We start from the raw sequence: 15,896 nt of genomic DNA, 5'->3' as shown, positions 1-15,896 counted from the left end.
AGTTCCCATCGATGGAGTTTCAGTCTGTATATTCTCAGAATCCTCCAGGTCTAGAGGATGAAGCTTGCTAGCATGTCGCAGCCCTCCTGTGCATAGATCCATTGCGTAAGCTCAGATCTCTCCCTCTCATCAACGGCTCCTCGCGTTTCTCAAACTCTATTTCTCTCGACTACTTACCTTCCTCAACCTCATCTTCGACTTCAAGATTCAGTAGCGGAGCTAAGATCTGAGGCCTCTGCAAGTGAGAAGACAACTTCATCGACCGGTAGGCTGCTAACAGGTTTGTCTCACCGCTCACAGCTTCGGCGGTGTGGACTTGCTTCGCTCTCATTGCTGTCGTCGGCTTCGGCTTCCCCCGCGTCTGCTTCACTGTGCTCGTCTTCTTCATTGTCGTCGGCGGCGGGGGGTGCAGTGTGTTTGGAGTTGTGGCATGTTTGTGCTAGACCGCTTATATCATTGCCGAAGAAAGGGAGTATTGTCGTGTACCTTCCGCAGGGGCACCTAGACCGAAAAGGACTGCTACTGCTACTGGCATGTTGTGGCATGCTTATGTGTTTGTCGGCTAATTATTCAGACAATGAGATGTGGCAGGTCGAGATGAACGAAAAATAGAGGAAAGTGGGAAGAAGAAATGGGAGGAGAGAAAGGGGAAGGGGAAGAAGAGAGATCGAGGGAGAGAGAGAGAGAGAGAGTGAGAGAGAGAAATGTGAAGGGATCTGAGTTAGAAGGGATTACTGTTGCTGTTCGTGTGTCTTGAGGTTGGGGATGATGAACAGTGTTTTTCTACCGATTGTCCAAATAACTATTAGAAGGGTAGTATGGTGATTAAAAACTATTATAACAGTGGACAGAAAGCTAAAGAAATGGGTATTTTTCTCACTGTCGTAGTACAGGGGGGTCTTTGTTGCAATAGAACGTATAAGGGGGTCTTTGTCACACACCCCATACTTTAGGGAGGGTCTTTACCCTGATGAATATAATGAATTAATTCTTTTAAGGGTAAATTACAAAGACCCCATTGTGCTATGATCGTGAGACAAAGACTCCCCTTGACCGTTAAGTCAGATGACAAAATGTGTTAAATTACCAAAATACCTCACTAAACTTTTTTCTTCTTTTTTTTTGCCCTTTTTCTCTTAAGAACTTATTTAACATTTTTTTGCCCTTTTTCCATCCAACTAACTAGTCTGGCTTTCCCATTCAGAAATAAAATAGAACAAATAAACAAAATGAATATTATCCATTAAAGAAACACCAACAACAAAGATCAAACACGACAAAGCAAAAAAAAAGTTCAAAAAAAGCCAGTACCATTCAACTTCCTGCTCATCCATAATTCTCATGAATCCTGCAAGAAAGCAAGTAAAGGCATAACTCAATCGAAATTTTACATATCAAATTATCAAGTTTATCCTTCAAACTTCAAACATTCTACTAGAGATTGAGGAACTCAATGTAGAATATCTTTTCAAAACTAAGTTGCCCAAAAACACCTAAAAACTAAAATCAAAACAACAACACAATCCAGATTCGCCTTCAACATTCTAAAACATAGTGAAAGAAATATAGGAAAGTGTGTTTACCGATACCCTTTTCATTATGTCTTCAAGACATCAACTGGAGACAGAGAGAGATGGAGGTGAAAAAAAGTAATTTAAAGAAACAACAACTCAGAAAAGGAAAACATAAATGATGTGATGGGCCAATTTCATAATGCCCTATACTTGGGTGATGTCAAGGAGCGTGTCAAGATTTTGGAGAATGGTGGCAATTTGCCCCTTGCATATGTTATTGTTGTTGTCCATGGTCTCTAGGATGTTGTTGAACGTCTTGCAACTGAATTGGGAGATAATGTTCCAACCTTGCCAAAGGGGAGAGTACTATCACTTTTGATGCCTCCGTCACCTATTCTCTATAGGAGATTGGTTGTTGAGGGTTATGAAAGGTATCTTTGAGGGTGGGCTAAATAATGGAGGGAGGGGTGCAGAGGAAGATGATGAAGAGGCTGTTGATGGTGATTGGGGTGAGGACTTGGATATTATTGATGCAAATGGCATGCAAAATGGTGACATCACTGTGGTGGTAGATGATGGAGAAGGGGAAGAGAGAGAAAGAGAGAGGAGAGAGAGGGAGAGAGAAATGTGAAGGAATCTGAGGTAGAAGGGATTATCGCCGTTGTTGTTTGTGTATCGTGAGGTCGGGGATGATAAACATTGATTTTCTCCCTTATCTAAATAGTTATTACAAAATATTATAATGGCCTTTTTAGATGAAAGGCTAACAGAAGGGAGTCTTTGTCTCATGGTCATAGTACAGGGAGGTCTTTGTTGCAAAACAAAGTCCAGGGGGTCTTTGTCACAAACCCCATAGTATGGGGTGGGGGAGGAGGGTCTCTATAATTTACCCTTCTTTTAATCTATAGTCTATAGACGAAGACAGCTAGATAATCCATTGTATCAAGAGAAGATTAAAGTGGAAGTTTATACCCAAAATGGGTAGAAAAACTCTTCCTAAACCCATGACATAATTCTTTAATTAACGAAAGGACCCTTGCACCAAAAAACTTACACATGAAATATGAACGATATAAAACCCAAGATCCCAAAATCCTTCACATCCCTAAGCTGTGTTTGGCTTCATAGATAATAGGTATTGCCTTGATTTGATAGAAAATAAGAGAGAAACAACAAGAGAATTTCACAAAGTTAACAACTTTTCCCTCAACTTTCTGTTTGTTTTTCTCTCTTATTTTTCTATCAAACCAAACATTACTTAAAGGTTTCTCATGTAAGAGACTAATGTCTCTAGAGTTTTCCCAAAAGCACATTTTTATAGATGTATAATGAACCAATCATGAAAGGAATTTATTAGATTTTATTCACAAATCATAGAACTCCATTAGGCATGCAAAAGGTCATGGTTTTTAAAAATGAACCAGAAACAGAACCGGTTAGGGGACCGGTTTTCGATTAAACGGTTCAACCATCCGGGTCGAACGGTTTGACCCGTGATGTTATAAATAAATTAAAAATGAAAAAATGTTTATAAATAATAAAAAATAACATAAAATTAAATAAGAAAACAAAAAAATACAGAAAATAAAACTATCTAAATAAAAAATAATACAATACAAAATACATAAAAAATATAAAAATAAAATACAAAAAAAAATTCTAAAAATTACACGAAAAACACAAAAAAAAATCAGAAAATTAAAACAAAAAATTGCAAAAAATACGAAAAAAAAACTCTAGAATGTTAAGTCCTAAAATGCAAAAATCCTTGACCTAAAATCAAGATTCATAGAGATAGATTCCCCTGGCACCAAAATAAAAGAGGAGAAATATGAGCATTCACTCTAAAATGTTAAATTACTATGCAACCCAAGATTGATCTGTAAAAGACTTCAATACACATTAATTTTACCTAATTGATAAAAAAATTACACTAATTTTTACCTAGAAGTGCTGCAAACTCACCTGCCATAAAGCCAGAAGTGCTACAAATTGCAAAAAACGCTAGTCGTTGCCAGTCGCCATTAATTGCGGTAGGTCGATGTGTGTCGCCGTCGAACGTCGGAGGTGCTGGTCGTCACAGGTGGTCGGTTGGGTGTGAGGGATGGCCGCCACTGCAAACTCACCTACTGCAAAGCCTGGAAGTGCTGCAAATCGCAAAAAACACCGGCCGCCGCTGCAAACTCTCTGTCGTCGGTCGCCATTAATCACCTTTGGTCGGTGTGTATCACCGTCGAACGCTGGAGATGCTAGCCGCCGTAGGTGGTTGGTTGGGTGCGAGGGAGGAGGGAAGAACGAAAATGGGGTTCTAACCCTACATTTGATTAATTGATTTGGGATGGGGATATTAAAGGAATTTTATTTTTTGTTTTTATTTTTTATTTTATTTAAATCATTGAAAATAGAAAAGAGAACCCACGAACCGCTACCTGGGTCGAACGATTTAGCGGTCTGACTGCCCGGGTTAGCAGTTTTTTGAGTTTTTTTAAGATTTCCAGATTGTAGTATAACCGGACCCGGGGGCTTGATCGGTTACCGGTTTTTCCGGTCCGGTTTTGAAAACCATGCAAAGGGTAACCTAATGCACAAGGATCCAACCAATGCAGAGTTAGGGGAGGGACATATGTACCCAGCCTTACCCCTGTAGATTCGCAAAAAGATTGTTTCCAAGATTTGAACCCTTACCACCCTGGTCAAAATGGAGTAATTCATCCCTTGTTTTGTAAGAAATAAAATTATTTAATAAGATTTAAAGAAAAAGTAAAATAAAAAAAAATGTAACCCCCACTTTATATGAAAGAGAAATAAGGTAGAAAGAAGGTGGTATAAATTTTGCATTAGTTTTTAAAATGCAAAATTTGCATTAGCATTATTAATGAATGCAAATCTTATATCAGATAATCATGATTGCAAACTGGATGTAAAATTCATATCTGGTTCAGATTTACACTGCAAATAAATAGAGCGAAAGGCAGCAAATTTAAACAAAGTGGGTTAAAAGGCTGAACTGAAGTCTAAAAATAACCACAAGTACCAAAACGAACTCAAACGAACCTAGAAACTTTTTAAAAAATATGCCAATGGAGAGATGAAGGAGACTATCATGGTCCCGTACCGGTCCACCCATCCAAGTGCCCGACCATAGATTAAATATGATATTTTAGTGGGGCAAAATCCAAAATTTCAAGGGCAAACCTACTGTGGCCCACCAGAGGCAGTGATGGCAAGAGAATATGTGATTCTAGATAATAATAACAAAGGCTGGAGGAAATTTTGGCTTGAAGGCGATTGAAAGCTTTCATTAGGCGTCTTCAATGCAATCTTTCACCTAACATGGTACACTTGGAAGATAGTTTCTTTGTCTAGCTTTGGATATTCAATTGACCCAACCACCGACAGAGTTGCTGAAAAAGCTTGAAATAAAACTTTGTGATTTGTTTGCGAGCATAGGGGTTTGAAATTGGAATTGGAATGATTCATTTTGATTCCAGTTGTTTGGTTGGGTGGTATTGAAATCTTATTCCTATTCTTGGTGGAATGGCATTCTTCAATTTTAGGGTAAGGAATGAAAATTCATTTCAACCAATTTTTTATTCCGATTCTATTCTAATCTGAACTAAACAGGTGAGGAGAATAGATCATTCTGATTCTGATTGTGAATCAAGCGGACCAAGGAGGATAATAAATTAATAGAGCGATATCTATTACCGTTCATATTTGCGTTACTGATCATTGTGAAAAGAAATAAAGATCTTGTGATCTCAACAATGTTGATAGCTATATCGCAATGTATTGGAGCATATCGAAGGATATGTATCGTGTTTCAGGGTCACGAATACGTTAAGCCTATTTGATAGTTTTAAACGCTAACAATCTTTCTTAACATACGTATCTCTTAATTATGAGACCAAAAAGCCAAAAACAAGAGAGTATCGAAGTTGGATTCAGTTCAATGGCCAAACTGAATACACATAACAGGAGAGCGAATATGTTTTTGCATGATCAGTGGCAGAAAACCCAATTAAAGTCAACCGTAGGATCAATTGAAACAGTTTAGGCTTTATTATTGATTTTCTTCTTTATTTTTAACACATAAACAGAAGAAGGGACTGTTGCATAGGAGTGTCAATGGACTGATTTTGCATTGGACCCTATCCAAACTAAAATTAATTTGGACAGATTGGACAGACCAACAAGACATATTGAATTAGACCAATCTAGAGTTAATGGTCCAAAGTATTTATTGGATTAGATTGAACCTTGTCCATCCGAAATGAATTTATATTGGATTGAGACAATATCTGGTCCATTGATAGAAGGAAGATAAGAATATGTATCTAATGAACCAGGCTTGGGTTAAAGTCGATCTAAATTAAAACAAACTTGAACAAGGACACAAAATGGTCCAAAATGATCCAAAATATTCATTGGATTGGATTGGACTGGACCTGGTCCATTTGTAATGGACTCACATTCTACTGGATCGGATTGAACCAAATCCAGTCCAATTGACACCCCTACTGTTGCAGGGATACCAAATTAGAGAATACTTGTGTATTTTGTGTGCACTCAAGAATGACAGATCTTGTGGTCCATTACCTTTAAGCTTGCATTACACGGCCTTCCAAGTTTCAATTAATACTTCGTATGGAGGAATCTCTGGTTCCCTTGGGATAGAAGATGACCAGAAGAAGAGCCTTTACAGTTACAGAGTCGCAAAATTAGTCACACTTCGTCAAAAACCAACCTTCTGTGTGTGGTTTGATGATTTTAACCACCTAAACTATCACCTTCTTTTGGACCATTTGAGGAAACCAGACAGTCCCAAAGAAAAATAAAAGTTATACCTACTACTTAGTCCATAGACAGGATGGTCAGCTTTTTGCATAGGTGGGGTTCCTGAATGATGAGAAGTTGCAGAAATTATCCATGCTCTGTGGATGATGGACGATTGCATTTTGCCATATAACAATATTCTCACTGCATTATTATGATTTGTGATGAGTATATATACGACATACATATGCATGGACATTCTAAGGAGTGAATCATTGACTCGCTTCTGGGCTTAGACGTGTCTTTTAAATCACTGTTCCGATTCAGTATCATACTGCATCAAAATCATTCGAATAAGAATATAAAGATTTCGATGGACGATGATCATGAATTCAGAGTTCATACCAGTATTTGTGTTAATAGATATGATTATGCTGCCTTCATCACCTTTGGAATTTTGAATGCCGTTGCATTTGAATTGACAGACGTTAGCAAGCTGACCATCAGGGAATGTAACACATAGGATTTGGAAGCTTGAAAGAGCGGTTGGATGGGGAAGAACCAAGTATGTCACTCCATTGGTCTCCAGAGTTCCCGAGAATTCTATATCCCTCATTCACTATCTCAGTTCTCTTTTCTGACTTGTATAAAGTAGCAGTCTTTCCGTCATCATCCAAGGTTCTACATGAGTTCCAAATCAAAATTTCAGTTAGAAACTTCAAAGCGCACACTGATTTTGAAGATCAAAACCTCTAAACAAACAAATAAAATAAATAATGAAGACTCTCTCGAGTTAGAGCTTAAGATTCAAAGTTCTAAGATGTGAAGTCATTTGAATTATGAGTTTATATTAGAAAGAAAATCTATGCGCTTTTCCCTTCACTTCATATTTATTTATTTAATTTTGTTTTTCTAATTGTAATCGGATGAAAGACAGCCAAGTTATGGCAGAACAACAAACCCAAGACCGAAATCAATTGCCAAAGAATAGGGAAAAATAGAAGAAAATGAGAACAGAGAAACTCAAGAAAAACACAGATTTACATGGCTCGGCTTATAGCTTGCGTTCATGGGTGGAGGAGCTGAAATCCACTACGAAAACAGCAATGGAGAAATACAAAATTGTGTAAGTACTCACACTTTCACAAAATCTTAAACCCCAATACACCCAGGTTCTCACTCTCAAACTTTCTGTCTTTTCCCGCAAGCCAAAGATCCATATTCCATAAAAGAGAAAAGCCCCAATAACATAACATAACGCATTTGAGTAGGACCTATAATCTGAAAATGGATCGGAGGCATACTTCCTCTACTTCCACCATAAACCACTAGGAAATTTTGCCTTCAAGTTTTTCTCCACAAATGCAGACGGGGAACATGAAACAGGCCACAACAAGAATTAATGGCACAACATAATATTTTCTTATGATGGGCATATCCCTCAATTCCTAGCAATCCAATAGAGCTATAGGCACAAAAGTGCAAATAATGGGCCAAACAAACCTCAATGGGTTTGCCTCCATGGGCTTTACCTCCAAAGGATTGGCCCCCATTAAAACATTGAATGGATCAAATATCAGCATAAACCGATTATGCCAAAGTCTTTGGTTTGAGTATTATTTGTGTAGCATCTCTTTTAAATTACCAACCCTATAGGACCTACCAAATGATGGATCTTGATCCCTAAAACATGGTAAATTATGGGGACCCTAGATCCATGTATCAGTCCTGTGTCCCTGACTCCCTAGATACAAGGCTTGGCCTATATAACATAAATGAAACTATCAAACCTAAAAATCAAATGAAACCATAACTCTTATACAAAAGATCACTCTGATAAGAAGATCTTAGCATCAGCAAACTGAAACTTTAGAGAGAGAGAGAGAGAGGGAGGGAGGGAGGGAGGGATGTAAGCATTCAGATGGCCAGATCTTTTGGTTTAATCAATTAACCATCTTTTTCTGGTTCCCTTTTAGCTACGGGACAACAGTTCAGACAATCAATATATTAAATTATTAACCAAAATCAGTTGAGGGATATGACAAACTGAACTGAGAACAATAATTGAAACAATTAAAGTTTGAATTGGTACCTCAACGTAAGCCTGTCCCAATTCTGAAATCCTGCATTTTTCAAATTCTTAACTGTAGCACCCCTCCGCCTTTCTTTCCGCCCACTCAACAAGAACACCTTGAATCCCAACCTCAGTACCTCTTCATACAGCTTTAAACTGGACTCTATGGCGGGTGCAATAGCCTTTTCCACCCATTTGTCGAACTCGCGCCCATTGAAAGCCTCTGAACTAAAATTCCATAAGAACCCTAATCAGAACCCAATTTGCAGAAAACTTCATAGGTCCAATTAAGAAGAAGAAAAGACAAATCAGAAATTCAAAATCTTACTAAGAGGAAGAAAAGATAAAGCAGAAATCAAAATCCTACTAAGAGGAAGAAAAAACAAAGCAGAAATCAAAATCCTACTAAGAGGAAGAAAAGACACAGCAGAAATCAAAATCCAAATAAGAGGAAGAAAGGACAAATCAGAAATCAAATTCCTCCAACACACATTACTACAAGGTCAAATTAAATTGCAAATATAGCAAGTGAAAGCCCCACCCATAACCATGCTCGGCATAATACGGAAGATTCGATATCAGTGTGTCGTCGATATCAAAAACCCAGACGTCCTTCCCGTCCCCAACCAACTGGACACTCCTCGCATATGCAATCGCCTCCTGGGAGACCTTCTCAAGATCGATACAGTAACCCCATCCCGTCATGTAGTCCTTCACATAACTAACACATGCTGGAGCTGGAGGGATCGTCTTCCATGGGCTTAGGTTATTGGTCTCAACAGCAAACCTCCCGGTACATTTCAATTGCGGCTCTTGCCCGGATTCTTTCAACTCGATTTCCATTTTGTCAGGATATTAGGTGATTAACGGTCTGGGAAGGACGTGAGAGTCGAATTCTAGTGAGCGGAAACGGCTGAAGAGAGAGCCATTACGAGGGGGAAGAAATCCCAGAAAATTTATGTGAAAAGACTAGTGGGATTCACAAATCAAAACCCCGGAAGTTAACGAATTTATAGAGAAAAAGAGGAGAATCAGAACAGAGGAGAGAGAGTTGAGTTTTCGTTTGTTGATGTGACCGTAAGTCTACATTAGCCAGGAGAGACAGGAATGAATATTTTCTCATTTTCCGGCTAGAGAAAGCCGCCGTGCGAATTTTAAAATGTAGTTGTTAATGGAGGGAAAGGGGAGAGAAAGTAATTTGTTGACTAGGGTGCCAGTCAATCCAGGCCGTTCAGTTGACTGACTAGCCTTGTTAACGGGTATGAAATATTCAATTTGGAGATCACATCAAGCCTCGCATTTCAGCGTAGGGGTGTTCACGGGTCGGGTTGGGTCGGTTTCATGGGATTTTCCCAACCGACCCGACCTAGTCGGGTTACCAGAGGTGGGAACCGAAACCGATTCATTGATAGGCTAAACCGACCTAGTCGATTTGAGTCGGGTTGGGTCGGTTTCGGTTTTGTTCCTGTACAAAGTCGAATAAACTCTGAATTAGTTGAGGACTTGAGTTGAGAGGGGCGGACCAACCAAGTTAAGTTAGAGAATAGAAGATTTTAAGAGAAGACAAAAGTGGAATTAGAAGACTAGTAGGAAACTAGGAATTCCAATTGTAATTGCCTAATGGGCCTTCTAGTTCTAGTAGGAATTCTAATTGTAATTGCCTAATCTAGGTGACACCTAATTAATTAAATTCTAATTGTAATTGACTAATAGGCCTTCTATTTCTAGTAGAACTCTAGAAGACTAGTAGGAACTACCAAACTAGTAGAAGAAAGACTAGTTCGGTTCAGGTCGGGTCACTTTCGATTTTCACATAATAAAATCGAAACCAACCCGAGATATCAGTTTTTGTATGTGCCCAACCCGAAACCAACCAATACGAATGAAAACCCAGCCGACTCAGGTCCAAATTGGTCAATTTAGTCGGATTGGACATTCTTATGAACAGTCCTATTTCAAAGTGGATTAGAAGCATCTTCCGTATTTATCATTGGAAGATATTTTTAATACACGGTCGGTATGTGTGTGGGCTACCGATTTGAATTATTCCCTCTGTGTTGGGACTCGGGTGCTTATGGCCACTACAATTGTGGGCAGTAGGAGCTGGCCAGAACAGCCGTTGCTGCCATGCATTGAAAACATCACGAAAGAGGATATTCCCAATGCACGCTTGCAATGGCAGTTGTAACCATTTGTTGGGACTGATCCGAATTCCAGTTATAGTTGGTTGAGGATCAGATCCCAATAAAGGGTTCCACCAATAGCTTTGAAATTGTGGATGGGAACATTTCTATGGCATGATGAGATCACATTTGTACACCACAAATGCCTTACATGCATATCTCAGCGTGCGTTGGAAATATTTCCTAAAGTTGTCGGTGAGAGATTGTTCCCAATGCATGGTTTAGATATGTTGTGGGGTGTTTGTGTGGTGCAAACATGAATTCATAAAAAAATGTTTTCAATATACAATTGCAATGACCGGGATTGATAGTTGGGAGCCTTGTTGGTACTAGATCAGGTCTGGTTGAACAACATTTTGAGGCGTATTTTAGGGTGAGGAAAATTGTCTGGTTGTAGGTAAAAGCAAAAAAACAAAGGCTTTGTTTTAGAAAAATATTTAGATTGCACTTGGACCGATTTGGCCTAGTTGAAATTATCATCAAGGCTCTTACTGCTTTGATTTCACTTGGCGTGTGTTTGGAATCGTGGGTGTTTATTGAATAAATGCTGCCACAAAGGCACTATTTCAGCATTTTTCCATTATGTGAATCCATACCCATACAAAATTATAAAAGCAAGTCTTGATTTATGTATGTTTACCGTTGTGAGAAATTTCATTTTAGCGCTTCTCCCAATGGTAGGTGTTTATTCACTATTTTTTTTATATGATGACTAATGGCACCTAAGTGTTAATAAACGGGTTTATTATTATTTTTCTCGGTTTTACAAATAAATCAAATACAACTATTTAATGAATAAATGCCCACATTTCTAAAACATACTTGGTAACATGGCACAAGTTTCAACGAGTGTGAAGCTTTTCAAAAAGTCATTTGACTAAAATGACTATTTAAATGAGTTTTTTGAGCTAGTGTGACGGAAATGGAGGTGGTAATGGAGATCACCTCAGCGCCCCGCCCCACAGGGCGTGCAACATGCACATATCATCATGCATTGGGAACATCTCCCATACTTGTCTATGCGACATGTTCCCAATACAGTTTGGATGTACTGTGGGGCGCTATGGGAGATGTTCCCAATACAGTTTGGATGTACTGTGGGGCGCAGGTGTGAACTTGTAGTGATGGTATTTCAGATGCTCATGCTCTCCCACGTTTCACATGCATCTCTTAACCCTTTTCTAAAAAAAAAGGATATTTCAATCTAGACAAAATCATTTTGTTGATTTTTCAAATGTTCGATTTTAAATTTTGAAACCGGAGGAAAATCGATAGGTGTGATGATGGGGCGGGCCTGGCAGGACTTTGGGCCCATTAAATGTAAATCACAATTCACAAAGACCCCCTGCATGAGCTTTCACATTGCCACAACGCAAAGTGTCAATGGGTTGCTTGGTAAAGTCTCTTGCTGGTTGTAGTATAGATTTGGGATCAAATCTCATTTACACATGGATTCGGCGGGGGGGCTTATGGATTTGGGGGATGGGCTACACCCATTGAAGCACTTTGTGACAAATGTTCACCTAAGCTTTCCTTATTTTCTTTTTCTTGCCATTTTTTAACTCTAATCGACCAAAAATGCTTCCATTTCTACAAACAAAACCAGTTACAATAACAAGAATCATTTTAGTGGCATAGATTTTTTTTTTAATTTTTTATTCATTTCACAATGTCTCTTTTATCTTAAAATATAAAAATGATCCAATCCTTTTTTCAATAAATCAAGAAAAACCAAAGAAAATCATAACTTTGTATCTATCAAAAATAAACATCTACCATTTCATTTGAATATTGAATCTAACTAGAAATCTACAAGAATCTAGTGGAGCAATTAAGTGGACATCAATGTTATATTTAGAAGACTAAGCAAATAAGAAATACGTAGTTTGAGGATTTAAAAAAAAAAACAGCCAGATGAGATTTTTTTTTTTTTTTTTTTTTTGTTCTAGGGCTACACAACAAGGGGGTAGCCCATCCCCTAGCTGGTTGGCACTTGGCACCTTACGAATGAGAATGTTTTTCAAAGTTAACCAATAAAACTCTAACAGAGGAGGTATTTGTCAAAAACTTCAGGGGTTATTTATCACCAACCTCATAGTACAGGGAAGCTTTATAATATAAAACGTTATTAATAATATGCTCATACTGTTTCTTTCAATATTGAGCATTTTATACATCATGTTTTGTTCAATTCATGAATAGATACATTAGGGGGTTTTCTATCATGATTTTTAAAACCTGATCAGATCGGACGATTGGACCAAAAAAATTGGGAACCGGTCTGTTTTCTCCAAAATCATTGATTTTAGTAAGCAAATTACTGAACCAGGCAATTAACCATTTGCCCTGGTAACTGGACCCCTGATCGATTTAATCTTCAGATCAGTTTTAAAAACCATGGTTTTTATTGTTTAAACCCATAAATCTTCAGATTTCTAAAAATCATATAGAATGACTTTTGGGGAAGAGGTTCGACTTTGATGACAGAAAGACGTAATGCCCGGAAAACTTCTAATCAATTGGCATTATAACAGTGATAAATTGAAGTCAAATTCGGAGAGGGTTTTGATTGATTAAAGGTTTTTTGTTATATCATATCTTTCCGGTATCATAGATTTTTCTTTTTTTTTTTTTTTGTTACAAGTAAGAATATGAACAATCAAAGTCAAATTAGGAGATTTGTTTAAAGAATATTTTATGGCTGTAAAGGAAGAACCTACAAAGTGATAATAACATCCTAGCCATGAAGGACCAAGACTTGGCACTAAGATGGGTCCTTCATGTTCATGTTGGCAGTAAGAATATTTTATGGCATCATGACTTAGTACTAATCTAACTGTTTGTTTCCAATGAAATCTCATTTGTGTTTAATTAGTATAAATGCATGAAACAGTTTAAATTCTAGTTTACTTTTGATTCGGGTTTTACTTTGCCTTAAAAGTTTTCCCATTCCCATTCTTGCTGGAATGGGATTCTCGCATATGGGGGAATGGCCATTCCCGACCCCACCCCAAGGAATGTGATTCCTATTCCGATCCATTTATTTAATTATTTATTCTTTTTACAGAAAACAGGTTATTCGATTCCAACCCTTACTCCATTAAAGTTGGAAGGCTGTGTAAGTAACTCCTTCAACCTCCATACTACCCGCTGCCACCGCAGTTGACCCCATCTCCGGTGAAGTAAGACAACTGTCAACCAACCCCACCTCTGGTGAGTTAAGACCATCGTCGACCATCCTTCGTTCTCTTCTCCTCTCTTCTTCTTCCTCCAAATCAGCCACCACCATTGCCCATCTCTTCAATTTTTTGATTTCTGTAAATATCAAAAACCAAAAAGTAGAAGCATGATGTAGGAACACTATGTGAGAATGGAGTTAAGAAAGTTGACGGATCAGAGAATTTCATCAAGGAAAAGAAGTTTCAGGTCATCGATCTCAGCGACATATCTATGGAGTCTATCCCCAATCCATCTCTGAATCTCGCCACTATCGGCAACCTAGATATTTCTGCTATCTACAATTTTTTTATTAGCCTCTTGGCTGCTTCTATTTTGCTTAGCTCTTGGAGTTCTTTTTATCTCCACACATCAAATCTAAATGCTTGATACACTCTATAGGTCATTTGATAATATTATTTTATTTCTTGTTGTATTTTAATGTAAATCCAAGCATGTCTATAAACAGAAAATCATCTAAGCATGTCTCTTCTTCAGTTATCTTGTTTTATTCCTAAATTTAATTTATCTATTTTTTTTCTGCCTAGTCATTAAACAACGAGACTGCTGAACATTGTCATGTCAAATTTTCACTCAAACCAGCTTAAATCTTCCCCAAACCCGATTGGGTGTGTATCCAAGCTTCAAGATCTTGAATATCAATGACAATCTTATTGAATCCCTCCTTAAAACTGTCGAGAATAGCTCCAAGATCTTGAATATCTCTGACAATTTTATCGAATTCCTCCTTAAAACTATCGAGAATAGCTCCAAGATCAAGAACATCTGCACCCCAACCAAACGCAGCTTTAGCATTGTTCATTTCCTCTTAACTCTCATCTCTTAAGAGAATCTTTTAACTTTAACACAAAAATGGTTGTTTGTTTCTTCTTATCTCTTATCTCTTGAAGTACAATCATACAATTTTTTATTTTTCAATGATGCTCTCAAAAAGACAAACAAAAACTCTTATATATGAGGTCAAAATGAATATTTGATAATTTTTAGAATTCAGAACAACATTCTTTGCATTCAAAATTCAGAAGAAAGAAAAGTTTGCCAATCCCAATATATCTCTTAATATAATTATTACACTTTCAAATGTCAAACTTCAAACCAAACGAACAGGCCCTTAATTACAAATAAAACTGTATTACAAACAAATTAGGATTGAATTTATGAAAAGCTTCAGACATTGTTGTTAATAAAATCAATGAAGGTTTTAGATGGTTTTCTTTTGAGTTTTATACAGAAAACAGGGTCCTATTGGAAAATGTAAGTTGACAATGGTTGGGTAACATCCAAGTTGGTTGTTGGAAGAGACACCCATCTGGGAGCTTAGCTTTGGGTTCTGCAGGTTTGAACAAATTAGTGTAGAACCGGAAAGTGACTACAGGGGAGAGCTAGATAGGAGTAGGACCACCAATTTGGGCACAGCGCGAAAGCCCTTTTGCATTGAAAGTTTCTTTTTATTGACGTTTACCTCTATATATACGTCATGCCGATGTTGTTATCTGACGTTAAGGGTTAACTTCAGCCATTTCATAACATGGTTGGTTGGCAAATCAAGGGTGAAAAAAAGGGCAAGAGGCATGTGAGGGGTTCGGATTTCCTCACACTCATTCGCGGAACCGTTCCAAGTCAAACTGTTCAACAGTTTTGAACGAATGGCCCATTCTAAATTGTCTACCCACAGAACACTACTTCCATGCATTGAGATGGCCATGTTCCCCATGTGTGACTGCGGTGTTATATGGATAGATGTGGGTATACTTGTCATGGGTAGGAAATCTGGATTCGTGGAGAGATGATAATAGCAAGCAATTCTCCCCAAAACGACCAATCAGTGTTCCAAAAGTTCAGCCCAAAATCGATTTCCAAATGAGGATAGTGTTCTCTTTTTGCTCATACATTGTGTTTCTTCATACTGATTAATGAAATGATCCCCCAAATCAAAGGTTAGAAAGGGCAACAAGGTTAACCCTCCTCATTCTGATGCAAACCACCCTTTGATCTTATTGGTCAACATGAGGAAACAGTCACATGATTTTTTCAATGTGGCAGAAATAGATGGATTCCTCTAGATAACAAGCCTAATTGAACCAATTAAGGCTGCAATTTGAGGAAATAGTC

The 15,896-nt window shown here is 37.9% G+C and overlaps 1 protein-coding gene across 3 annotated transcripts; it reads right to left on the bottom strand.

Annotated features, from left to right (window-relative positions):
- Positions 1 to 6,470: 6,470 nt before the first annotated feature.
- On the bottom strand, positions 6,471 to 9,510 carry LOC148880500 (acid phosphatase 1-like). Of its 3 annotated transcripts, none has more exons than XR_016105959.1 (4): positions 8,906 to 9,496; positions 8,383 to 8,592; positions 6,696 to 6,971; positions 6,471 to 6,624 (listed from the first exon to the last, which is right to left on the bottom strand). XR_016105959.1 is itself a non-coding variant. In XM_088967039.1 (3 exons), exons 1-3 carry the CDS (start codon positions 9,205 to 9,207, stop codon positions 6,794 to 6,796), a joined length of 690 nt encoding a protein of 229 aa, XP_088823165.1. In that variant the 5' UTR covers positions 9,208 to 9,510; the 3' UTR covers positions 6,471 to 6,793. The 3 variants fall into 3 exon arrangements, 1 of the variants encoding a protein (XP_088823165.1); XR_016105960.1 differs by having other exon boundaries at positions 6,738 to 6,971; XM_088967039.1 differs by having other exon boundaries at positions 6,471 to 6,971; positions 8,906 to 9,510.
- Between the last annotated feature and the right edge of the window lie 6,386 nt (positions 9,511 to 15,896).

Source organism: Nelumbo lutea, chromosome 1, assembly GCF_056320005.1.
Source record: "Nelumbo lutea isolate HS-2025 chromosome 1, American lotus-T2T, whole genome shotgun sequence".
Classification (NCBI taxonomy): Eukaryota; Viridiplantae; Streptophyta; class Magnoliopsida; order Proteales; family Nelumbonaceae; genus Nelumbo; species Nelumbo lutea.
Note: the sequence above shows the minus strand (reverse complement) of the source record. Positions and strands in the feature narration are given on the sequence as shown.

What these genes read in the sequence shown, in the direction of transcription:
- LOC148880500 (XM_088967039.1), bottom strand. Translation starts at nt 9,207, where the DNA reads ATGGAAATCGAGTTGAAAGAATCCGGGCAAGAGCCGCAATTGAAATGT. An exon ending in TATGCCGAGCATGGTTATGG is followed by an intron (nt 8,593 to 8,905) that starts GTGGGGCTTTCA and finishes ATGGAATTTTAG; the next exon opens with TTCAGAGGCTTTCAATGGGC. An exon ending in TGGGACAGGCTTACGTTGAG is followed by an intron (nt 6,972 to 8,382) that starts GTACCAATTCAA and finishes GAACTCATGTAG; the next exon opens with AACCTTGGATGATGACGGAA.